This window comes from Dasypus novemcinctus, chromosome 16 (assembly GCF_030445035.2).
Source record: "Dasypus novemcinctus isolate mDasNov1 chromosome 16, mDasNov1.1.hap2, whole genome shotgun sequence".
NCBI lineage: Eukaryota > Metazoa > Chordata > Mammalia > Cingulata > Dasypodidae > Dasypus > Dasypus novemcinctus.
The window spans coordinates 74,737,198-74,764,145 of record NC_080688.1 but is presented as its reverse complement, the minus strand read 5'-3'; the positions used below and the strand labels follow the sequence as shown (position 1 = coordinate 74,764,145).

Sequence of the window (26,948 nt, the reverse complement as noted above, 5' to 3'; positions counted from 1 at the left end):
TACGAACCCCGAGGCTGGCAGCGGCTGCCGGACGCTGAGCGGCCCCGCTGCGGGGCTACACCCTCGGCCAGGGCAGGGCGCGGGCAGGAGGCGCTCCCCTGGGAGAAAGGGCCTGCCAGCGTCGCCCGTCGCCGCCGGCTCCTCCCGGCTCCTCCGCGGGCCGTCGCCTCCGGGGGGCTCCGCCGAGCACCACGAGCCGCAGCGCCCGCGCCGGGAACAATGGCCTCCTCCGCACCCGCACCCTCCCCACTAACCAAACACGCTCTCCCGGTGTCAACACGGATTTTTACTGCCAGTCCGAATGCCAGTGGACGGCCCAAGACGGCAGTTCCCGGCACAAAAGGTCCAGGCCGTGGTTCTAAGGTGTCTGGACTCGCAGCGGGAGAGTTAGACATTTTTAAAAGCAATCCTGCTCTCCAGGAAATGCTTATCAGAAATACTATCTAAACCCCTCCCCAAAAGATGGTGAGGGAAAACTAAGAGCAATATATCAATAACGCTGAATCGCAGATTAAAATATTTTCAATAGGAATCATGCCTCTCCTATAAAGGTCTCATAAATAGGGTAAATATTTATCTTTTATATATGTATATAAAAACATGGACATAGGTGATTAAGATATAATGATAAAAGCGAACTTAATGAAATCATGTATGTAAAATTTACGAAAATAAAACATATGGTATACATACATGTATAACTTTATTATTAATATATTTTATTTGTTATATTGTAGCCAAGCAAGTATTTTGCTTCCTTGGGGAATATGTGCTTCAAGTTTAACCTCCTTTTGTGCCTAGCAATTCCACCAGCCGTTGCAATTCATTAAAAGCTATTTACATTTCTTTATAAAAAAGGAAAGCCAAGAATAAAACCCTGTTACTGTGTTCCTTGCAGGAAAAAAAATATTGTAACTTGCAATAAGACTTATTTTGAGAACACTGTTTTTACAATCATTTAACTTAAATCCAGAATCTGTATTTTGGCAATAGTAATGCTGATAAATTTTTGGTCTGTGAAAGATTTTTGGATTTATACCTGGAAGGCTGCTTAAAATAAAAATATTGCAATCTTATACTTAAAATATAAACTTCTGCAATGCCGAAACACATTGTAATTTATTACAAATGGAATTTAATTAAGGATAGACACTTACCTTTTTAATCGTTTTTGTCTGGACCAAAGCAAGTTCTCTATTCTCATCTGCTACGTACAATGAAAGTTTCACATATGGATCACTGTAAAAGAATATTTCAGATTTAATGGGGTTATACTTTTCATTTAACAAAAAGAAAGCAGCCAAATCTAAATGAAAATGCAAATATCAGTGTAAATTACACAAACTAAGCAATAACATTTTTAATATGCCTAGTAGGTAAATAAATACTGAGAAGTTTCTATCAACCAGAGCCAAGGATGCTTGTTAATTTAAAAACAAAAGTCATGAAACTCATATTCTAACTTAAAAAAACAAAACAGCCTGAAAATAATCTTCCCTATAATTAAGAATTAAACTAGCAATTTTTAAAAAATTCTAAACATAGATTCTAAAAAGATTACAAGAAAGGCTATTAAAGTCATATAAAATTTGGTCAGACTCCAAATTTAATTCAAGTTTTACTTTACATTCTGATTTGTACTGTGAAAGTAAAAATTTTTCTTCTTTTAATGAAAGTAAAGCAGATTGATCATTTAAGTCAATACCTGCCACCTTATAAAAACACTAAAAAAAAAAAATCCAACAAAAAAAAACTAAAGTCCCCCAAATTAAGAGCTATTTGCTCAAAATTACAGACATGAGCAAAGTCTAGATTAAATGTCAGGTTTTCTGACTACAGTTCCCAGAGTTCCTTGCACACATCACACTATCTTCAGTGATTGCTTCCTTAGGAAACCTGAAAATTTCTGGCAAGAAGAGATGTGAGATTACTTAATGTGGACTGTATGCTGAGAGTTGAAGTCCACTTATACTCTCTAGTATTGATGCTCTGGGAGCACAAAAATCTAGACTAACTATTACTTTATAAAAATTTGTGGTCCATGAGACTCTCCCATTTCATACTTGAGATCTTGAAAATTACAGAAATGGCTCAATCCCCAAATTTTAATTTTTGTATAATTATCTATTGCGTGGTGGTTTATTTCTATCAATTCATCATGTTAACTTTATATCAATGTGAGAATTATCCTTTAGTGGATATACCATGGCTTTTAACCCTTATTTTGTGAACTTTCAGGATATTTCAAAGATCACAAAGTACCATCAAATGCTTGAGAGTATAGCGGTTTCATTTGATACCTCAAACAATAAACATACCAAGAAATCCTGTAAGGAAAGAGAAAGGTATAATAAAATGAAAGGTTAGCAACAGGACTATACACAGTATCCCAAAACCAGAAATCGAAGATCAGTGAAAAATATTGTTGGGGGGAGGGGCAGGGATTTATTACCCATGAAACACATCTCAATGAAGTTCTTTAAAAAAACAAAACGGAATTTGCTTAGTTATCCCTCCATTCTGAGTAAATACTTCCATATTCAACATTCTGGTTGAGAAGAAAACATTAGCCCATGCCTTGCCTCCTATCCATCAACTATCCAGATGCACCATACCTTCTTCTCCTTTTCTGGACACCCCCCACCTCAGAAGAGAGAGGACTCAAGTGCCAGCACCTAATCCAGTCGAAGGACCTGAGTGCCCTTCTGACTGGAGCACATGATCTGGGTCATCTATGGGGAGCCACCTTCTCAGAGTGGGTCTTAGACTTGAGCATATCTGAATCACCTGGCGATGGTACAGCTATTGATGGAGATAGCTGGGCTCCACCCCCACAGTTTAATTCAATAGATCTGGGATGGGACCCTAGAATATTTCTAACAAGTTCCCCAGTGCTGCTGATGTCAGTCTAGCACCACACTCTGAATACTGAAGGTAGTGTTTTAAAAGATTAGTCTTTAGCTACAGAAATTAATGTTCTATTTCCAGCCACAGAGCTACTGCTAAAAGAGACCAAGGCTTGAAAGCTGTTATCTTAAGAACAGGCTCCCACTATACATACCATGGAGGGGCATGTGCATGATATACTCCCCCCCCCCCCCCGCCCCAAACACACACACACACACACACACACATCATAGAGAACACCACAAAACTCTGCTCACTGTCATCCTGTTTTTATGTCCCTCGGCTGTCAAGATCATAGGCTATTACATAACTGCAATAAAGAGCTAAGCACTCACATTAGCACAACACCTGCATTCTTCTACTGGTCATTCGCTAGCCTCAGTTTGTATGCTGAGTAGTAAACAATAAATGACATCTGCAGCTGAGGGTGGATTCCAGCTGTAATGAGGAAAAAGCAGGTCTGAGCATGTCTAAGTGCTTGGTAAGTACCAGGGTGTGTCTATATGAAAGATGGGCCAAGAAACTTCCTGAAAGAGAATTTAGCCTGAAAGAGAACCAAAGGCTAAGAGCAAGGGGTAGTTAAAGGACAATGGGGTGTAAGAGTGGAGGGGAAGGGAGGAAAGCAGAGGGCAGGGGCTTCCTGGGTGCGTCTTGGGCTCCTCCTCCCTTTCAGCAAGTACTGCAGAACCACCATATCAACAAAATTTACTGAGCACCACGCGTCCTACTGGGGACTGCTAAGAGCTGGGACTAGTGCCTGTGAGCTGGGGAAAGCGTGGGTGAAAAGAAAAGAATTAGATTAATAAAGGTCTCAAATGGACAGCTATGAATGGGCACTGCTTAGCCCAGCTGGGTGGGGATGAAGGCATTTCCCTACTCCAGAAAGGTGAATGCTGGACCCTAAAATTGACATATGGGACAGGGGCACCGAGTATCAGAAAGTAAGCAGGAAGGTGCCACAGCAGCCAAGACAAGCCGGGCCAGAATATCACCACCATCCACACAACCTGTACTGGGAGCAGCACCACGACTGGGATCAGGACCAGGACCCCCACCCACCCACCTGAGCACCTAATCATCAGAAGCCTTCAGTCTGTGCCCCAGCATGGGGCTACACACTTACGTGCAGTACCTCAACCTTTTCAGGTTGACTCCGTTTTCATGAGAAAATGGAGACGTGGAGAAGTGAAGCCACTTGCCCAAGATGAAATAGTTAGGTAGAGACGATGGGAAGGGTTAGGTACACTTGCTCCAGAGCCTGTCGCTCTGCCTGCACGCTATAGGGCTTTGCTGCAATCTGCTACTCCCGACCTCCAACAGAGCTGGCTGAGGGGGAAATTTCTGGAGCACAGGAGTTCCTAAAGTTCTGTCAAGTTGGAAAAATTGTTATCCTGTTACTGCTACTCTGACCTAATTTTTACCTTTGCTGTTGTAGAGTCTGGAGGAGAGCATACAAATTAGGTTAAACCCTAGGCTTAGGTGTCTCCATTTGGAGAAAGCCACACCTTGGGATCATCTTCTCAACACTCCAAAAAACTAGCTGTGTGACCTTGGACAAGTCACTTCAGCATTCTAGACCTCAATTTTCTTATCTGCAAAATAAAGGTGCTGGATTAAATTACATGCTTTCAAACTACAGATTACAGAGCCTTGGTTCTACAGAACGAATGCACGGTGAATGCAGGTTGCCCCTTCTGTCTTAATCTCTTCTAGGCATTGGGCTTCCATGTTAGATATTTTGGGGAGAGGATTTTATAACTTCACAAAAAGATTTAAAGCGCTGAGTGACTGGATGATCCCTTCTAGTAAGAATGTTTTGACTCTCAGAGCAATTAACACTCACTTCTTATTCATAATAACAATAGCTGGGCCCATCCTAAGTAAAATGGGTTGACTTCCCAAGGATATTGGAAGAAGAGGGAAGAAGATCCTACCACCCTTCCCAGAGGTATTTCTCCAACAGGGAATACAGAGTGAAGCCCACAGCTGTTAAGTGTAAGAAACTACCCTTGATTATCAATGGCCAGTTAATTTCCTATACATTTTTCCAGTTTCTAACAGTCTCACCTACCAGGGATCAAAAACAAAAAGGGGTGTGTGCATATGTTTGGGGGCACGGCTGAGGGACAGCACACCTCATCACCAGCCTCCTTTTGAAGGCCTGTGTGCTGCCTCAAACCCTGACGTCCTTCCTTCTGAGCATGATGCTGGCTCTCCAGGAGTACTTAAAGGAAGAATGCAGTTCCACGAGACCTTTCACACTGAGTCCACATGAAATAGGGCCTCATGATAAAGACAGGGGTTCTGGAAGAGCCTGTTGCCCTTTGATGCTCTATCTCTAAAAGCCTCAACACATTCCATTCTTTTGGAACAAAATGTCATCTCTCTTTCCATATCGCCCATTATCAGTTGCTCTATTCTAAACCCAATTTTCTTCAGTGGACTAAAGGTGCGTGTGTGTATATATATATCACCTCCCCTCTAGACCACCAGAAAGTTAGGAAAGACACACAAGGACCTTATCAGCAGTTACTCATGTTGGGAATGGGTAGAGACTTCTGCTTTCCATGTTATTCCCTTCTGTACTGATGAAAGATGTTTTTGGGTGGGGGGAGGGGGTAGTAAAAAAAAAAAAAAAACACACATAACTTCAAAACAAACCAAACGGGCTGCATGGAGAGGAGTAGGCAAGAAGGACATCTCTACCTCCCCTGTTGACGCTTCTCCATTTGATACCCCTGACCCCTTCTAATAAAGTCTCAAATCTCAGCTTCATCAACCATCAACCCTTGGACACTTAACTACTCAGCCTCAGACTGCTCATCAATGAAAGGGGGACAATTCCTAATGAGAATTTCTGAGAGTTATTGTACATATCGGAAAATCATGTATTAATACTGGTACCTAGCACAGTGCCAAATGCACAGAAGTGGACATTAATGAGAGCCACTATGATTGTTGCTGTTTTCCCTCTAAGAGTTTTGAGGTTCTCTGTTGCTCCTGACTCCCTGCTCCTGCTGGAATTGCTGATTTGCTCTGACACGAATGACCTCATAGTATAAACTGGGTGCCAGCCAACCAGGGTGCACTACAGGTTCCATGCTTCCTTGTTCTTACTGTGGGGAAGTCTGTGGGGATGGGGGTGGAGATCAGTAAATTGGCAATATTTACAACAAGGACCCCCAGAATTCACTCCTGGCAACTAGTCCCAATGACTGGTGTTCAGTACAACTCAGGACTGGCATTAATGCTACTGCCGAAGAAGCTCAATGCCTTGGAGGAAGATGCAAAGTAGAAGAGAAATTCTATTTTACAAAGCCTTTCCTTTTCTCTGCACAGTTGAACTTGTTTAGACATCATATTCTCCCTTTCAGCCTCTCCAAGGAGAAGACTAACCAGTGTTAGGATTCGTGCAACAACCAATTTACTGAGTGCCTTCTCTATGTCGGGCAAGGAGATGAGCAGTGGAAATACAAGCAGTCCCCACTCCATTTGATTGGTGCACCGAGAAATAAAGCAAACATTGTGACAGCATGCCAAGTACCAGGAATACAACACTGGGCAGCAGCCATTCCTGATCCCATGTGTACCTGAGTCCCCTGTAACCCAGGTGGCCTGTCTCCTCCACCCCAGACCTGCTGGATCAGAGTCTCTGGGGTTAGGACCTGGGGTTTTGCATCTATAAAAGTATCCCAGGGGATTTCTCTGCACTGGTTCACGAGCGTGCCACTACCAGAGAGGAGTCTATGAGGGCTCACACAGGGCTTTCCAGGGAGGGGTCTGGGGATAGGCTGGAACTAGGGCTCTGAACATTCAAAAGCCTGGCATGGCAGCAGTCTGGAGGCTTACGGAGAAAAGCTAGTTGGAGAGGAAGGTGTGTATGCCACAAAGGAACTGGCCATTGCACTGAAGTTCAAATCATGCCTCCCCATATTTGTAGTTGTCTGACTTTGGGCAATTCACACACCTCTCTGTGCCTTTGTTTCACCATCTATGTAATGGAGATGATAGCAGTATTTCCCTCAGAAGGAGGCTGTTGGGAAGACTAAAACGACATTAGTGCCTGATGTAGGCATTCAATTAAATATTAACCACCATCATTATCAAATACGTTAGACTAGTGATCAGAGATTCATTACAAAGAGATAACATAGGAGGCAGAGAGAGAGATGGGCTCCTTCTCTCCTTGGTGAAGGCTCCTTCACCAAAGGATGAGCAAGGTCTAAACACAGAGGTGGTGAGGATAAAGAAGAAAGTATTGGGAGCTCACCTGAAGGCAGATTCAAATGAACTGGATGGCCAACTGAACATGGGAGGTACGGAGAGGGGAGTCCATATCCACCTCCAGGTCTCTGGCCTGGATGACTGTGTGTAATCTCAAACTACAAAACAGTACTGCGGCTTCCATCCCCAGTGGACCGACAATGGACACAGCAGAGCAAGTGCACCCCAGAGCAGCCTCCCGTACCACTTAGAGAAGACTGCGAAAACTACAGCTGGTCCTGTCCTGGTCCTGTCTTTCATCACTGTCATCCTTTCACAGGGCACTTCTTGACAATTCAGGGCATCACAAGGGGCCCTGGACTCTGCTGTATCAGTGAGCCTGCCAAGGGCAGATCCAACACCGATGGTCAGAGTCATCTGTCATCACAGAATCCCAATCATTCAGGGTTATTTCAACTAGAAGTTTGGAAGTTAAGACTGGCCTCAAATCCTTATACCCAGGTTGGGCAAACCACAAAATGGACACAAGTATCTTAGGCTCTGTGACAGTTTCCATTTTGTGAATCTCAGAAAAAGATTATGTTCTATTCCTGTGGGTGTGGTACCTTTTGATTGCACTAGATTCACTTTAGGTCACTTGATTAGATTGTTTCTCACTGGACTATATCAGTGAGGAATGACTTCGGTAGAGTCTCCATCCTCTTGCTGAGTCTTATATGAGTGGAAACACAGAAAGACACAGAGAGAAAAGGAAGCTGACATATTATATTGATCCTGTCATTTGAGAGAGAGAACTTAAGGAAAACAGAGAAGCCCCAAGCGGCTGAGAGAGGTCCTGGAGGCTGGAACCAGCGGAGCAGAGAGGCACAGAAAGAACTCCCCAAGGGTCTGGGCCCATGTAGTAGCCCACAGCTGAGGAGGCAAGCCTGCCATATGCTTGATCACCACATGGCAGGACACAGGATCACCAGGAGCTGACTTTGGGGAGAATGCATCTCTAACGGTGCTTTGATTTGGACATTTCACAGCCTCAGAACTGTAAATTTTTACCTTAAATAAAATCACCGCTATGAAAGTCAACTCATTTGGTACTTTGCATCAGCAGCCCTTTGGCTAACTAAGACAGGCTCCTCTGTATTTTTCATGGAGAATGAACAGTCCAGAAGAAAAACCACTTGGGAGATTCAAGCTGTCCCACTCTCAAACAAGACATCTCATCTGCACATAAATGGTTATCAGAGGAAAAAAAGAGCAGGGTGACATCACCTTACCTTGGGCACATTACACGTGCCAGAAACTGCAGGAGCTAATGGCCAGAGGACAGATCCCGTTAAGTAGAATGAAACCAGATACTTCTAAGATTCTTAAAGAGCCTAACAGGTGCTAAGATATTAAGCAAAAATCCACGAGTACCTGCTCTCTCATGAGAAGTCACAAGAAATCTTGTTCAAAAATCCATTCTGGCTTTGAGAAACTTCTGAGAAAAGAGCTTCTCAATTGTTTCAATCTCAACATGACTCTCCGTGCTGAATACTATTTTCCCTCTCTGGGACTCTGCTCCTGTTACCTCTAATAGTGAGATGAGAAGATTATTCCTGCATTTATTGCAACTGGGTCTAAAGAATTCAGAGATAGACATCCTCTTCGGGGGTCTCAAGCCACCCATATCTCCAGTAAGCAAAAAGAGGTGCAGATGAGGTCATTCTCAGGGGGAGTTAGCAGTAAGACTTTCTGAGTCTGTCCATGGCCCAACCCCCTGGGACACCAGAACAAGGACAGTCAGTCCTGGCACATCCTGAGTGGGGTAATGCTTGACCGTCTCCATCTGACTCACTGAAGTGTCCCATGACAAACAAGAATGTGCAATGGCTAAGTCCTTTTGCACCTATTATTTACGCATTTTTATCAGACTACATCAACTCTGTTGAGAGCCACATGTTTTTTTAGGGGGCAGGGCAGCAATAGAGGTGGTGGCGGCAGAAGTGGCTTCCACTGAGCAAAGTCTTCAAGTATGTTCAGACGCAGCCAGGTTGTGACTGTACTGCCCTGTGCAGCCATCAGCTACAAAGGTGTCCTGGACAACAGAACAGCACCGTGACCATAACCATAAGCTGAAGGAGGCAGTAATTCTTCCTAGTGTGAAATTCCTCAATTTGGTATCGGGGCAGCCTCTAAAGGGATCATGTCCTTGTTCATTATTAGCATAGTGCAGTTAGTGTCTGTAGCCTATTACATAGCACCATAGGTAAATTTATCTTGACTGCATCGTGAATTTGATACACTGACATTTAGAGAACACAGACATTTTCATTGGAAAAACTGCCGTGTTGAGGGTTTTCAAATTCTATTCCACTTTCACTATTACAGTCAGTGTTACACAAATTACTGATAGCCCATAAATCATACTTACAAGACAATAAGGAGGAAAAACCACCTAGATAGTATGAGAGAAGTAAACACACAAATACATACCATAATATTGGAATAATCTTTCATCTAGCAAACTGTCAAAGATGCATAAAAGCTAACACTTTCTTTAAAAAAGCAGATTTTAATACTCTACTAATGAAAGATAAATTATTTTAAGTTTTCTGGAAAGCAATTTAAAAAGATGATGCTCTTTGATTCAACCAATTTATTTCAAAGGAATAATCCCAAAGAAATAACCAGATGCAGGCAAATATTTATATGCAAAGGATACTCATTACAGCATCATATATAAGTAAGGAAAATTAGAAGCAACCTCCCAGTCAAATAGAGAAGTGATTAAATAAATTACGGTATAAACATACACTAGTGTATTATAAAACTGCTAAAATCATGTTTTCAAAGAATATTTAAGGATGGGAAAAATATTCACAGTATAACAAAGAATAAGCAGAATCTAAAAAGGAGACTAATTCAAAATATACATGGAAGTGATTGAAGAAACAGTTTAGAGAGTTACTAGTTCTCTCTAGATGATACATTTATGACTTATGTTTTCTTATTTATTTTTTTCTAAATTTTCTACTGTGAGCAAGAACTTTTATAAGCACAAATAGTTATAAAAATAACAATAGTTATACACATGCTTCAACTATATATAATATATTCTCTTCGATGAGGCACTAAACCCTATAATTTCATGACCCAGGCTACACCTCATTGAGAAATCTAAAAAGGCTCCAAATATTTTTTTCTACCCAGAAAATTGCCTTAACTGGATGCCTACTGTAGTTTTTTGGAAAGAATACGCGCATACATTCCAGTCTTCTAGATATACCAAAAGGCATGAGGCATCCTTTGCCATATACCACCTGCCACCAATACTGGTAAAGAGCTACTTACTCTTAAATAGTATGATCGCTCAGCAACCACAAGAAATCAGCAGGCCACGCTGCCCCAGTGGCCGAGCACAAAGGGCAGTGGGAAGATGTTGAGGACCTGCCCTCTGGTCAGGAGGAGGGAGACCAGCAGCAGAGTGAGGCACATTTGGAGCCACCCCTAGCCTACAACTCTCCCAGACACTCAAGTCTTGAAGTCTCTGGTAAAGACTGACTCTTTCCTGTCCCTTGCCATCTACAGCCAGTCACTTGGGGATCCCACCTTGGGTCACAGAGAATCCTGGGGGAGGGAAGGTGGTAACTGCATGCACATCTCGTCTGCAGAATGAATGAACAACCCGTTTCTAATACACACCTCATCTGCTGAGCAAATCAACATAGAAGTTGGCAGTCTGTGAAAATACTTAAGCTAAATGTGTTTATTAAAGAAATGGGTTAATATTTCTCTTCTGGTGGCATATTATTCAGTGACAACTACTAAAAGGGAAAGTTCCACCTATAAATTACTGAAATAGCCATACAGCTGTCGAAGAATGTGATAGTCTGATCTGCCTGCATCACCAGCATATACTACTATGGATTTTCCCCATATGTGTGCAACAGTCAAAGGCTGAGGAAACACCTCTTCCTTTTATGTTTGTATTAATGCTTTAATAGGTTCAAGAGATATCAAGTCACAAGGCAAAAAAAGGAAGCAGGAAACAAAAACGTCTCCCTTTCCAGAAACTTTCGAGCAATTGATATAATTCCTCAAATAGTCCCTGAACTTCCTCCACGAGCAGAGGAGTGGTAGCCACTAACTGGGACCGGGCTGAGCAAGTAGAGAGGGATAAATGTAAATAGAAAAGGACCCTGCCTTCAGAGTGGCCATCCACCTCCTCCCACAGAAAAAAACACAGGTAAGAGGGAGGGTACAGAAACACAGATTCTGTCTTGAAAGCTGGCTCTCTCTCACTCTCTCTCTGTGCATGCGCACGTGTGTGTGTGTAAAAAGAACAAACTAAAAAGATCATTTAAAAAATTATTCTGAGAAAAACTTTGCGAACAGAGGTAATAATTGCCAGTATCAATTTATTAAGCAGCTTTCTAATGTACACCATTATCCTTGATGCCTTATACATATGCCATCTCTAATCTCTGCGGCAACTCTGGCAAGGAAGATGCTAGTATCCCTATTTCAGAGATGGGCAGAAGAACCCATTCTGCCTCCAATGTCCATATTTTATCCAGAAGTGCTCCAACTCCCAAAAGATCATTCTCCAGAGGATAATGTAAAAGAGCATTAGAAACAGCCTTAACATTCAACAACAGAGAACAGCTAAGAACATCTATGAAATACATGAATACACACGTGTACATAGGAAATGCAATGTAGTCATTAAACTGACTCTAATGAAGAATTTGACAGTTTTCTGTGCTTTGTTTAAAAAAGAAAGTTAAGGGAAACGGACTTGGCCCAGTGGTTAGGGCGTCCGTCTACCACATGGGAGGTCCGCGGTTCAAGCCCCGGGCCTCCTTGACCCGTGTGGAGCTGGCCCATGCGCAGTGCTGATGTGCGCAAGGAGTGCCCTGCTACACAGGGGTGTCCCCCGCGTAGGGTAGCCCCACGCGCAAGGAGTGTGCCCGTAAGGAGAGTCGCCCAGCACGAAGGAGGGAGCAGCCTGCCGAGGAAAGGCGCCGCCCACACTTCCCGTGTCGCTGACGACAACAGAAGCGGACAAACAAATAAGACGCAGCAAATAGACACAGAGAACAGACAACCGGGGGGGATGCTAAATAAATAAATCTTTGAAAACAAAACAAAACAAAAAGAAAGTTAAAAATTATACGTTATCACAAGTATAAAAGCAAATGAAACAAGTGCAATATAAATATACCAATAATAATGTTTATTACTACATTACTGAGACTGTAATTTTTTCTTCCATTTTTCTATATTTTCCAAATTATATAGATATATCACTATTTATTATATGGGATGCTGAGACTGAAAGGTGACACAGCAAGTCCCCATGGCAAGCGCCTCAAGAGGCTTCTACTGCAATGGTTCCAGGCAGTGTTAAATAGAAAATTCAAGTTAAAAATATATGTGCCAATAAATTGGTAGGGTAAAAGGGCAGTTAAAGTTCTAACACCAATCTTTAACAACAGCTTCCTTTTCAAGTAAACAAGGCAAAGAAGTCTAACAGCCTTTAAAGAAAGATATATAAACTCATTAAACAGAATAATAAGGGATACCTTAATTTTCTTATTATCGGTGTTACAGCTCCTGCCAGGGAAATATATTTTGCCATCATGGTATCAGCATGGCTCTCTTTATGGGGCCCATGACAATGGATAATGTTTAATCTCCACATCGAACATGGAGCATCTCCTTCATTATCATCCCTTTAGGGGACTCTAAAAGTGCTGTCCCCTGTGCATATTTAAGGGGGAGCAATTTAAAATCCGTGCACTTGTGAGAGAAATTACCAATTTTCCAAACTGATTAGATGAAACTTCGCATAAAAGCATTTCTTCTGGAAATAGTAATTCCAGAATACACAAGTGCGTCATGCTCAGACCACAACCCACATGCACAAGCACAGGAAGCAGTCAACAGCCTGTGAGTGTTAAGAAAGCTTAGGAGGGGCCTATTGTCTGGTATTAACTGAAAACCTAAGAAATAATCCATTTAGAGAGTTTCCAACTCTGTTCTAGAGTGGGACCCGGCAATGTGCATTTCTAGCTATTTGCTCCTTTGCCACTCCATCATTCCTCTTTGTTCCTCCAGGATCCAGCCCAGGAGCTCATTCAATTCAGTATTTCCACCCCTCCTGCCCACCAACCCCTAGCCGGGGTGGAAGGACAGAAGAGATGCTTAATTTCTGCTGTACCAAGGATGGCCCCTCTTGGTGGGCTACCCTGGCCACTGCACATATTTACCGGGGTAGCAGGAAGGACAGCGTACAAGGCTCACCTGTAATTAGGGTTGACCAGAAGCACAACTCTGTTTATTTCAATGTGTGTGGAGGGGGAAGAAGAGAACAGAAGACCGGCAAGTCAGGTCTTGCCTGTTACAACATTTGTCTAATGCAAGCCAGTTACAAGTAGCCCGTACTAATGAGAGCATGTCCGGAATTCTGTTCCAAGGGAATTATGACAAGGAGAAAAATTTCAAGATGAGATCACAACCATCAATCTGCTTGTCCATGGGTCTGAGGGGAATACGGAGTCACCAGACCTGCTTGGCTGCTTCCGGCATATTTAGAAAACATCATCCCAACTGAACTTCATGAAAAAAATGTCCAAAGACATGCTCTTAAATGTTTAAGTATATTTCATCTTTTAAATAAATTTGCTCCCACCACCCCCAATTGATAAAGCCAGAAGCCTAGAACACATGTACATGGACACTGAACTCAACAATTGTGAGAAAAGACTTCCAAACTAATGACTCTCCTCTAGCCCTGAAAATCAATTCCTTGGCCAATCCCGCCCATGCCCTTAGGATCTAAAAGAAAATAACTCTGGCCACCAGAGGACCCTGGACTTTCATGCCAAAGTCTGACCAACTCTGAGCTGTGTCTAACTAAAACAGCGGGCAAGTCCTAAAGCATACTCTCACCCCGGGGAATTCAGCCTTTGCAAACTGAGCAGGGAGAAAAAGATCCTCACTTTTAATGAACTCGGGAGAGGCATTAGTCCCCACAACATAGCTCACATTTTACTTGTTATCAGGAATGCTAGGACCAAGGATGGCACACAGGGGCACAAGTTACTCCTCCAGTGTGACGCTGATGCACACGACTGCACATCCACGTGTGCCTGGGGCTCAGAAACAAAAGACGACCAGAGGGAGGCACCATTCAAATTAGTAACACACACACACACACGTCACCCGTGTGTGCAGAGTGGGGCTACACAGGGTCCATTTTGCTGGGCAGACAGGCAGAGGAAGAAGTGGAGAGAGGAGAGAATCCCAGGGCAATTACCAGCAAACAAACATTTCCACGCACATTAATATCAACCTCTCACCCGAGTGTTTACTACAGGCCAAGACCATCCAAGCAGTTTCTGCGCAGTATTTCATTTAACGAACCTAGGAACATTCTAGACATCCCCAGGGAGCGGGGCAGGGAGGTTAAAGAGATGCCAGAGGAACTGCAGCCCCTGACTCCATGCCCTGGTTCAATTCTCACTGCAAGAATCTGCCTTTCTTCTTGCAGGCAAGGTTCTTTGAAGAGAAGGGTTGCCTCACTCCCACGGGGTTAATATGAGATGTGGCAACTTCTAAAGCCTGAAGAGGCTGCACCACATGTGACTCGTATTCATGAAGGGGCTGCTACCAGGAAAGAAGGCACTGAGCAAGTCCTCTTCAACCCTTACCTGATAAAGCCAGCTTTTATCAGAAAATCTTGGAGCAAATGTGCACCAGAATTCAGACTTTCTTCTCATTTTAGGATGAATGAGTATTCCAATTATTATATAATACCCCCAAATAAGGGCTTGTGCAGGACTCGTAATCAAGACTAGGGATCTGTCCAGCAACATGTATGAATTAAATGAAATGTTAAACCTAACAACCAGAAATACTCTCAGGTCACGTTTTGCTATCAAACGTATTTCACACAGATCTACAAAAATGTCTTCAGTGTCCAGGGTTTTTGGGATTTTGGAACTGCAAATAAGGGACTGTGGACCTGCACTGAGTTATAAAGAACACTTGAAAGATGTTTATCACTAATAAGGCCCAGCCAAACCCACTCAGACTGCTACCAGCAACACAAAGAGGACCGCCAGCCAGTGAAATCCTAGAATTCCTCAGACGTGCAAAATTATCCCTGACTGTTAGAAAAACAATTTGCGAAATAAATTTTAAAGTTCTACATCCAACCAAGGCTATCGAGCATGCCAACAAACCAACAATCACTTGACCTTTCCGTCACTGAGTTCTGTACCATATCCCAAGACTTAAAAAACAAAGTTTAAAAGAGAAGGAAAAATGATTGTTTCATGGTACTATCACAGGAAGAAAATTACATATCATCAATGGACAGAAGGCTTATGACAAGCCCTATCATCCACCCCAATGCTAAAGAGAAGCTGTCACTAGGCAGAGTTTTGCTCCAGTTATGCAGATAAATATATGGTAGCTGCACATTTCTGGACCCTGTGAACCAATATGCTCTCCAGATAAAAGCTTATAGAAAAAAATGAAACCCCCATAAGCATTAAAAAATTAGGTTTACCAGTACACATCAGAATCTGTTAACTCATCTACAAAGCCAGGAGCAAACGAGAAATTCTCTGTGTCTGGCCCATCAGAAAAGCACATTGCCTTTGGAAGTCTGTGGCTTAGGCTTGGTTACATCTGATGGGACCTGGAGTTTAGGTTTTTAAAAATCGTCCCTTAAGTTACAGGGTTAGGTAAGACCTGATATTGACGTTCTGCTACAGAGAATTTAGGTAGTCACTAAAATTATTATTCCAAAACTCACCATCCCGCCTCATGAGGGTATTTGAGCATTAAAGTTTATGTTACTGGATGACTCTGTTTTATGAGAATATGTGTTTCTCCCTTTCTCTGGGACTCTGAAGAAGAAAATGTTACATCACTACCATATAAACACATGGGACAGATGAAGAGAAATGATGTAAAGCACAAAAACTCCTCTCCCATAATAACTGTGCAAGTCAGATCCCCACACTTATTTCACTAACAGACACAGGGGACCATGCTTTACATTTGCCCTATATTTTAGAAATTCTAAAAGGCAGCTGTGGAAGAATCTGTGTGGTTCCACAAATATGTCAATCTAATCATTTTCTTTTCCAAGTCTTACCTTCAGCACTGAGTGGACCAGGTCCACTGTCCCTGGCATATATATACTCACTCGTGATTCTTTACACTTTCTTCCCCTATTGCTATCGAAAGGCTGGATTCATCTAGGCTCTGGTAGCCATCACCTCCTCCCTCATCTTCCCAGAATAAACCAGCCTATGGTCATGACTGTTAACTTTCTGTGTTGCTTGTCCCTTTCCAATCGTGTAAAAATTCTCTTAAACTAGCTGCGAGTTACTTAGGACCACTGTTGATGCCTGGGATTAGGCTATGTTTTCAACAGAACCTTGCACAGAATGGGTCCTCAATCCGTATTTCCTGGTTGCTTACCTTCCTACCCACCATTTTGACAGGTTGACTTCTTTCCAGGGTCAAACATTTGAAAAGGTTTTTTTTTTGCCAGAGCAAAATCCTCAATTTGATCTCACTCATAACCCAGTAATGATCAACTTACATACAGGATCCATTTTCCAAATCAATCTCATTTTCTTAAACTTGCTTCATTTTCTGCAATTTTCCACAAGGGAGGGAGCCACAGAGTCATTTCCCAGAGTACCCTGAGTTATAAGCTCAAATACTAAAAACAAACCCCCAAAAAACATCAAAACAAGTTTCACAGTGGGCCTCAATTCAGCAATACGTTTACCTGATACCCAAAACTAAAATCGTGACTCACTTTTGACTACAGCCTGAACATTTCAGCAACTGACCTACTGACATAACCCTGTGTGGAAAACTTTAATATTTCATGTATTATTTGGCTTTGAATACTTAAGTTTAAAGATGAATTTAGGGAGAAAGTAGTTAAAGAAATATTTTACTCCAGAAATCCTGATTATCATCACTTGTAAATGGGAAAGGGAATTTAGGTTTAAAAATAAAAAGGGATCACTAGCACACTACAGATTTTTTATCCCAGATGCTTGTTAACATCATTCTTCATGCTAATGTAGCCTCTTGCTTCCTTCCAACGCTGAAATGGTTTCCTTTCAAAATAAAGATGCAATAAACCTCAATTTACACGTGATTTCACACACCAAACTCTTAAACCACCCACAATAAGGGCAAATGACTAAGAAAACATTATTGTAATTAGCCTTGAAATTTTGTGCAGCTGATATGGCTCAAGATATTGTTAAACAGGGATTACACTTTTATCACCCAAATCCATGCCACTTGGAGGCCACCATGTTGTCCTAAACAAAACAAGCCAGGCTCTTCCCTCCACTGGGTCATTTGGTGAAGGAAGTGACTTAGACCACTGCAAGTCATCTGACCACGTACATGGACGCCACAAAATGAGAAGGAATCACCTCCCTGCTTTCTCTGACTGGGAATGTAGTTCTACAGCAGGGCCTCTAGCCCTTCCTAGTATGCAAAGTGCTCACTGGGGGGTCTTGTTAAAATGCAGATTCTGATTGAGGAGATCTGACATAGACCCCAAGAATCTGGGTTCTAACACACTCCCAGGTGATGCCAGTGCTGTTGGTTGAAGAAGCCTGGCTCTAAAGGAGAAGACAATAATCCTGGAACGAAACACAAGTGTAAGAGTGGAAGCCCGCTCACGAAAAGAATGTGGACATGGGCTCCCACATCTAAGAAAGTTCTTTTGATCCTTTCACCAGACATCTGTAGAAAAATCAATCAGAGTTGCTGGAAGTTCAGGAGGTTCTCCATATCTCACTTGAGGAAATTAACAAAGGTAAGGAAACAGAGGAACTGTTGCCACTATCTACTTCCTTTTAAGTGTCTATTCTAATTTACTATACATTTAAGTACTCAACCGTTTTTCTTTTTTATTCCAATTTTCCTTTAGAGACTCCATTTTATAATTCTTAAGTATTTTCGCATGAGTAGGCAAGAAAGCGGTATGAAGAACCGAACAGAGCCCGTCCATTTGCCTCTCCGGTAAGTCATGGTGGGTCACGCTGGCAAAACGTCTTGGCTACTGGATTTCTCTGATGCTGCTAACAGTTCCACAGGGCACTGTCTCCTTTTCATAGCTTCTGTAATAGCAACAGGAACTAGTGAGATGCTTGGGCAGGACATTTAGAACATATTAGCTTTCTTAATTTGGTGTCTTGTAAGAAAAGGTCGTTTATTTTTCTCATTATCAGGCAACATTCATTGTAACAGTGCTGTTGAATGAGGAAACATGTGACCTAACTGTATCCAACCCTGCACATGCTTTCTACGGAAAATCTATGGCCTGTTTATAGAATATGCTGATCAATGAGCCATTGAGAAATAAGTGCTAAAAATATAAAAGAGCAGTTTTCATTACATTGTCAAACAGATGTTCGAGATTCCAAACGCTCAAACACTCAAAAGACCGTGGTTAGAGTTAAATCTGGGCTGCAAAATAGATTCAGTATTTATGTTCATTAGTAAGGGAAATTCAGTACTCCACTGAAGGAGCTAGGAAAGGTTGCCCATTTTGTGTAATGAACGTGGTTGTATCAAGCTAATGGGTAATCAAACTAAACTAAGACTTTTAAGTCAAAATGTATGGGGTAGTCAGAGACATTGAACTCCCTTTAGTCCAATTTAGAAAATATTCCTTTCTTTCTGAGCCATCTCATGATAATGAAGGATCAAATCCTTCCATAAGCATGCTTTCAAAGCAGTGGCCACTTGTCTTAATTGCTAACCAACAATGGTTCTCTCTACAAAATAATGACTGATGTTTGAGCCCCATACTGTCATTCTGATTTAATAGGTTCAGATTGGCAGAGGTTCATATTCAGGTGGATTTTAAAGTCATCATCTTTCTCATACCTAATTTGCATGTTAGTGACCAACAATGAAATCAAGCTAATGCCTAATGAGGTCTTCCCAATTCATTCATTAAGCATTTAATAAATTGGGACCTACTATGTGCCAGGTCATGAACCCACACTTTATCTAATATTTGTAAATCGTGCACATAGTAGTTATGTGCAATAAGAGACCTTGAAGCCCACTTTAAAAATAAGTGGCTAACAGGGCAAGCACTATACAAGTCAGGATTTAGTGGTTTTCAACTTTGGCTACATATGGGAATCATCTGGGGAGCTTTAAAAGTATTGATGCCTGGCCCCACCCCTCAGATTCTCATACAACTGGACAGGGCTGCAGCCTGGACAGAGGGCTAGGGGTGGGTGGTACATGGTAAGTAGAACCTGGAAAATATCACTGTCTCTATGGTGGAATGCCCCTCTGCATAGATATCACATACTGGGCAATGGCTATCTCTATTATTTTAAGGTATAAATACTGTAAAACAGGAGAAAATCAGATGGAAATTCCTAGGCTATTTTTCTCATGTCATGACTAAAACAAAGAAATCCAATAGCAATGGAGCAGGAGCCGAGTGGAGGATAATCTTCTCTTAGGGATTGTGGACAAGAGGCAATTAATAAAGGATTAAGACTAAGCAAAACCACGGTGGAACAGGTGAACGTGTAACTGCATTATGTTGAATGTTGAAAACCAGAGGGCAATTAGGCAGGAAAAAATCAATGATGGGTAAAATGCAAGTTATGTCAGTGAAAGGCTGTGAGGAGCTTCACAAAGCTACTCCCCTGTGCCTGGCTCTAGTACAGTGCAGTGTAACAGAGAAAAGGGGCTAACCTCCCATCCTTAGAAAAAGCATGTCAAAAGGTCTGGCAACGAGGCTCCAGCCTCCAAGGGGAGTATGTACCCATGGGGGAGGCGGGGGGAGGCCGGTGGCAGGGGAGGCAACAGTGATCTACAGACAACTCACCTAAGTGCTGACAACTGAGAAGAAGCCTCAGCCCCTAACTGACCAAAACTAGGATTAGATAACCACAGGAGGTAGGTGGAGCTCACCTAGCTGTGCAGGGGTGGCTGCCCCTCCCCTGCCCAGGGAAGAGGGGTAGGGTGGCACCTTCCAGAGCAGCACTGCTGAATCTCACCCTTCAGTCTGTGGGCTCGTCCCACCCCAACCAGTTATGACCACAGTAAGATACTGGCTTTATCATCAAAGTTTCAGTCGTGGGTCATGCTCAAAATCAAATTGCAATAACAGCATCCTTACAACGGGATGATGTGCTACCTCCCAGGATCCACAGCTCCGGGCAAGGTGACAGGGCCCTGACTTGTCTCTTCGGTCTTCTCATTCCCTCACTCCCTCTTCTCTGACACACATACCATTCAGCTCCATATTCTCCCCATTTGCCTCAGAAACAGAGTTCCAGTGGCACACACAAGTGGAAAACCACTCAGCTTTTGGTGTTTGACCTTACAATAATGAACAAAGAATTAAAAAGAAAAATGTTTAAACCAGCTAACAAAATTAGGGAACTTATTTCCTCAGTCTAATGTCTATTATAAATCAAGCTAATCTTAAGTGTCTTTGATCATCATCCTCACTCAGTCCAAAGCTTCCAAGTATAAAAGAGAAGAAAACAAAATTTGAGTGAAAAGAGGAGAAAATGAAAAAAGGAATCGTTAAAAAGTTTACCTCACCTAGAAAATGGCAAATGTTAAGATAAAAAGAGGTACTCCTTAGAACCCAGCACAAGAGATGCTGTAAGATGGGGGAAAAAAACCAAAACAACAACTTAAAAAATGATCAATAAAGCAGGTATCTTAAATAACCCTGTCAACGGGATAAAATAAGTAGGCACACAAATAAAAGACCAGCCAGGACAGTGTCTACCCTCCCCTAACCTGAGGCAGAAAAACTCTTCCAGATTAATCACTCACGGGTTAACCTCAGATATGATTACGGCCCTGAAAACCTCAACACAGCAGGGCAAGAGAGAAAAAGTTGAATATATTCAAATGCCTTCAAGCCTGCCAAACCACTGACATGAATGAAACCAGAGGCTTCCTTTGAGTCTCAAGCTTGTGTACTAAGCATGGCAGATCTTGACCAAAATAAACTTCTTGACCCTGTTAACAGGGTTGAAAGGTTCAAATCCTGGTACTGGCAAATGCTCCCAAAGGTCACACCCCCATGATTCTGAAGGGCTTCTGCTCCCGAATCTATGACCAAATGCCCTCCAATAACATGACAGGGTTTCCAGTCACTGTCCTTAGTCAGAAGAGGCTGTGTTTATAATTCATGTGACCTTCGTGCCAGCAGCAGGCCGAATGAGTAATAGTTACATGAGCAAGCAGGCTTCGAAAGCGGTGCTCTTGTGCATGTTTCTGGTTAAACTCTATTCAATCTCTCATATCCCTGTTTTCGCTTAAGCTGAGTCACACTGTTAATTGTCTTTGAGGTCACAGGTTTCATGTGCTTTTCCAAAAATTTCCACTGATCCTTCCATCTCTCGGGGGAAGAACATCAGTCCTTTGTTTTCAGGGATGATGTCAACCAGGAGCTGGAATTCTAACCTGTCTTCCAGTAACTAATCCTAGGAAGAGGGAACAGTTCACGTGCCTCCTGATGACCTCAAGTCCTGTGATGCTTTTGGCTAATCTGGCTCTGGTGACAAGAGCAAGGCTGGAGGGAGGATCGGCACCATCTAGGTCCCCGGCTGTGAACGGAATCAGAAACCAAGTCCTCTTCTGCTTCAGGAGAGCAGTTTGGGGTCTGGCCTGGGGCAGGGCACGGGTGCTGGCTGGCGAGCAGGGTGGGCCTCACCTGGGAGCCTCCGGGCGGCATCACCCCCTACCTGCGCCCCAGGGCACCAAGGAAAGCTGGGCCGGGCAGAGTGAGCACAAATATTTACTGTACATGACGTTGTGCCAAGTGACCCTCTGTGGAATGCAGAGCCACTGGGAACATACTTGAGATAGAGTCTGAAAACAACTGAGAACACGTGCTTCTGCCATCACTCAGAGGGTGAATGACCCTCGAAAACCTGGGGATCGGCAGGCATTCCTCCAGGCTACCTACAGAAGGGGAAGCCCTCTAAATGAGAAGCACAGTAAATTATCATTAACTTGAAATGCACGAGCAGGAAAAATTTTCATCTATGGTGAAAAAGATAAATAAATGACTTCACCTGAAAATTGATTTGGAAAAGTTCTATGAAGTACAGACTAATGGAATAAAAAAAACATTGCCTGGATCAAACAAAAAAAAAGGGGGGGGGGGAACAATCCTCCCACTCTAAAACAACTACAGTAACTAAAAAAGCATCTGTTCTAGTCATTGCCTCTAAGATATTGCCAATAAATACACAGGGCTCCCTACCTTCACCACATCCACCAAACAACTCTGGAGTAAAACTTTTATACTCAAGTAGCGAAATTCATATAATTCTGTTCTGCCATCATTTTATATCTTTTTGGTTACATTCCACAGGACAACAGATTGCCTTAAACGTGTTTTAACTCAACATTTCATTGCAATACAAGACCAAAAAAACTTTTTGAAATCAAAAAAACAAGTAATCATGAAAGCAGTATCAGTGAAAAACTTAAGAAAGCCAAACCATCTCTAACTGAAAATCACTCCAATTTCTGTTCTCCTGCTTAATTAAAGAGCATATCCTTTTCCTCACTTCTTGATGTCCCCATCATTTTATTCACATCCCCATGGGTTTGCTTCAAGTTCACCATCTTGCCCTAGTCAAAGAAGAAAAGGAAAAGAAAAAAAAAGACCTACCCCCAGCATCATGGCCATTCCTTTTCTCCCTGTTGTTGCTGACAAATCTTGCCAGCCAGGCATGTTAAGTCCCTGCTTCTCTGTAGTTCTGTTGTTTGACTGAAAGGCTCTAACTCAAACATGCGTAGTCAACATACTTCTCAATGTGAAATAAAGTATTTTCTTGAAGAGTGACTCAGATTAGACTGTAGGCTTTGATACTCTTGATACCTTTTCATTGAAGTCTTAGAATTCCAGCAATTATAAACAATGTTAAACCACATTAGGAACAATTTTGTGAAAGTAACTGGGCTCATTAATATGAAGGTATGGCCTGGACTCAAATTTATTTCCGGTTTTGAAAATGTACACATATACATCAATTAGTCAGCCAACAGTTTATGAATCACCATGAAATGAAATAGTAATGAAACAGAAAAACCACATGTTAATAATAAAGTACATTTGTGAGTATGAGCAGTAAAGGTACACAAATGATAGCAGAACCTAAAGGAAAAATTCAGTTTTTGTTCTCACAAACAAAAAACTGCATTTTAATATAAACCATGTAAGTCAAATACTGAGGGGAAGAAAGGTTTCTCTCACTACCACTGAAAATTCTGACAAACCATAAGTCATTCTCCAAGCAAACTATTTCATGATGTAATACATTATGTCATTGAGAGCCAAGTACAACTGGTATCTCCCTAGAGCCACTATAGCTCCGGAGTTAATTGCCACCTTCCCACATACGAGATCCTGGGTTCAACCCCCGGCCCCTGTACCTCCAAACAAAGAAACAAAACAAACACTGCAGAGAAGACAGACCCAAAGCAGAAAAGGAAGAAACATGCACCTGTATCCTCCCAAATCGGTGATTTTGAAATTGGAAACATACATACAACCTAAGTGGTCTACAATTTCTGTTATTTTCAGGGGGAAAAAAAATATCCACTATGCTTCCATTTTTGGAATGAACACTGTACAATTTTCTAAAAACTCCAGACAGATAAAGCAAAGAGTAGAGAATCAGAACTCAGATCACAACTCCTTTCAAGTTTCATTCTTCGTTTACACTCTTTTCTATAATAAGAAAAGCAAAATTGATTATTACTAACACTAACGATCAAAAAGAAGTCACTTATAATGGAAAATCTTGGTATGAGCTAGAAGGATGCCACTGACAGTCAGTCCTACACCAAAATCAAACACTGTGCCAATAATAGATGTGAGGTATACACATAACGAACATACAGTAGCGTCTTTGTTCTTACCTACGATTTTCCTCAGGGCTCACGAAAAACAAGCCATCTACTCCTCCAGAAAGATTTCTGGGTTAGGCTCGAGTTGCAGGAACACAGCTGGAAATCTCTCACCAACCTCCGGCTCCCGGCCTTGTCTCCTTTCCCGTTAAGAAAGTGTCTGCACACACCTCTGCTGATACACCAGGAACACCAAGTTTTAAGACAACTGAGCTGGAATGTACTGAGCTTGCTACTTATACTGATGATTCATTTCCATGACAGCTAGAAAACTGCCTTTTGGAGGAAAAGGGAGTTGAGTCAAGCTCCACCCCCATCGTAAGGATTAAGTAACTCCACCCAGCTCAGCAATTAGCTTAAATAATCAGGCAGGGCAGTAACGTTAAAGTTACCTGGAGCAGCATCTGTTCTCGCACGACACAGTTTTCAGCCAGTGGAAAGAGGATCCAAGGGCTTATCAAACAGGCCGGGCAATAACCAGAGTTCACACGGGTTTGTGAGCGCCTGCAACTTTGGCCCAGCCGTTTTCTTGATTTAAAGCAGTTATCAGAGTTTTCTGGGCAGAGAGGCAATGAGGTCAGCCCGTCGCCAGTCCCGTCTAAGTCAACTTCTACCCAGTTCCTGCCTGTCAGTCCCCACACCAGGGAGGGCGCAGCCCACAACTTCCTGGTCCTCAAAGAGCTTTAAATCTTGACAGGGAGAAAAAAGGCTGGAACAAAAATAACGACAACACAAACTTCAGCATGAAACAGGAAACAGGACGGGCAGGCGAGGGCGCGGAGCCGGACGACAGAGATGGCGCCAGCCCGGGAGGCCACAACCAGCTTTCAGATTGCACTGCAGGGTGGACCGAGAGTGCTGCGGGGGGCCAGCGGAGCCCAGCCTTGGCACCCCTCAGCCTTTAGTACTACTCAGCCACCCGACCGCTTTTACTTCACTGAACTCCCAGGCAAAGCATGAGCTTTCTTTGGCTTACGCTCTTTACTCCTGCTTGAAGATCAGTCAACCCCCTCCCACTCTACAACCCATCACCCACTCAGCACCCCCTGAAACAGGAAGTGTCCTCAGTTGTAGCAGAAAGCTAACTCAAATTTGGTGTCAATGCTCACTCGAGACGTTTTCCTGGCATGCCAGCTGAGAGACTCTGCAAACGAGACTTTCAAGTTCCCACAGGCACTCAGATGCTGTGATCCCCAGGGGTGCTGCGAGGACAGATCACCAGGGGAGGCAGCCAGCCATCTCTTGCGGCAGGGAGGGTCACTGATGGCTTAGAGGAGAAAGTCCACACCAAGTTACAACTTGAAAAACGCCCTGCCCTCCAAGAGACAGAGGCTGACCGCTCCAACCACTTTCAATAGGATTCTCGAAACAAGAGAAATACTTAGAATGTTTAGTGTTCAGCAGGTGAGGACACACAAGTGCTAACAGACTAAATTTAAGAGCAGGAACTCCATCCTCTTTGTCAAAGTCTAAAATTATAAAAATTAAGTTGCAATGTTTCAGATTTACACAATGGCAGGAAGGACTTAAAAAAAAAAAAGCACCACAATATATTATGAGAAAATAGTACATAAATAAGTTGAATACTTTATTTAACTATTCACCTGTCCCTTAAAAATAAAAAAGCACCTACACTTTCTATCAAATGTTACCTAATTATATGATCATCCCATTCCAAGTATTAATATAAAAATGAACAAATGAAGATTCCTCGTTAAGAACCATTCTCCTGAGACATACATTTGGCTTTAATATGTTTATCCCTTCCTTTCTACTGAGGCTCTGCCTCGAAAAACATATAGAAAAGCCTTATTCAGGAAAAATAAAATATGCTACACTTGATCTCTTCAGCTCTAATTTTGCTATCTCCTTTTACAGTCAAATTTATTGAACATCTAACTTCCCTATCCCCTATGTCATTCTCCCCAACCCACAGAAATCAGCTTCTGCCCAAGTTGCCATAAATTGCAACTAATCCTAGTCAATGACAATCTTATTACCAATTTATACACAATATAAGTTTTAGTTCAATTCCCTCTACGGGAAGAAATTAGGAAACAAGTACTGAGGAAGATGCCAAAAGAGATACAACCCAAACACTCAGTTCCAACAGTGTTATTACTTGTGCTTTCACGAGACCATTCTCAGAGGACAGCCTGAAACGATTCAAATCCAGATGTCCCCAACATCCCACGATGAAAAGAACAAGGATGCAGACATCAAATGACCAATGGAACAAGGCCAAGGTCTGAGAGTAAGTCTAAAACAGGGTTTCCTAACCTCAACTCTGCTGACATTTTACATTTTGGGCCAGAAAATTCTTTCATGTGGGGGTCACCCTGTTTAGCAACACTGCTAAACTTCACTTGCTACATGCCAGGAGCACCATCCCTCTAGCAAAAACATCTCCAGATACTAACAAGTGTCCCCTGGGGGCCCAAATCGCCCAATGCTGAGAACCACTGGTTTAAAAGGACAGGTCCTACGGCTTTTTTGGAGGCCTAGGAGAAGAGGAGGGAAGATGCCTCAGAGGCAGTATGGAAACAGGACAAGCCCACTGTCACAGGTAGGAATGATGTGGAGGGAAAAGTAGTTCGCATATTTCCCCAGCTGAAGACTGCTATTTTTAAAATACTGTTTTCTTTTCCAAAGAAGAACAATAGAAGGTGACAGGCTGAGGGTGGGGGGCTAAGAGATGGAGTCAAGAATACAAAGTTAGGGCCAACAGAGTGTAAAAGGGATAAGACCTGAGCTAAGTAAATGAAGTCAAAAAGCACTGAGACTTGACCAAAGATGGCACCATCCACTCTGGGTGGCCTGTGCATGCAGGAAACTGCAGGCTCCTCCAGCAAGCCAGAAGA

At 42.5% G+C, this 26,948-nt stretch overlaps 1 protein-coding gene across 7 annotated transcripts in view; it reads right to left on the bottom strand.

The window, feature by feature from the left end:
* NEDD4L (NEDD4 like E3 ubiquitin protein ligase) overlaps positions 1-26,948 on the bottom strand; it is a 334,138-nt gene that overhangs the window by 143,574 nt on the left and 163,616 nt on the right. For all 7 annotated transcript variants that reach the window (XM_004447200.5, XM_004447198.5, XM_058277800.2 and 4 more), the window contains one exon: positions 1,158-1,239. In XM_004447200.5, the coding sequence (XP_004447257.1) occupies positions 1,158-1,239 (82 nt within the window). The remainder of the gene's footprint in view (positions 1-1,157; positions 1,240-26,948) is intronic.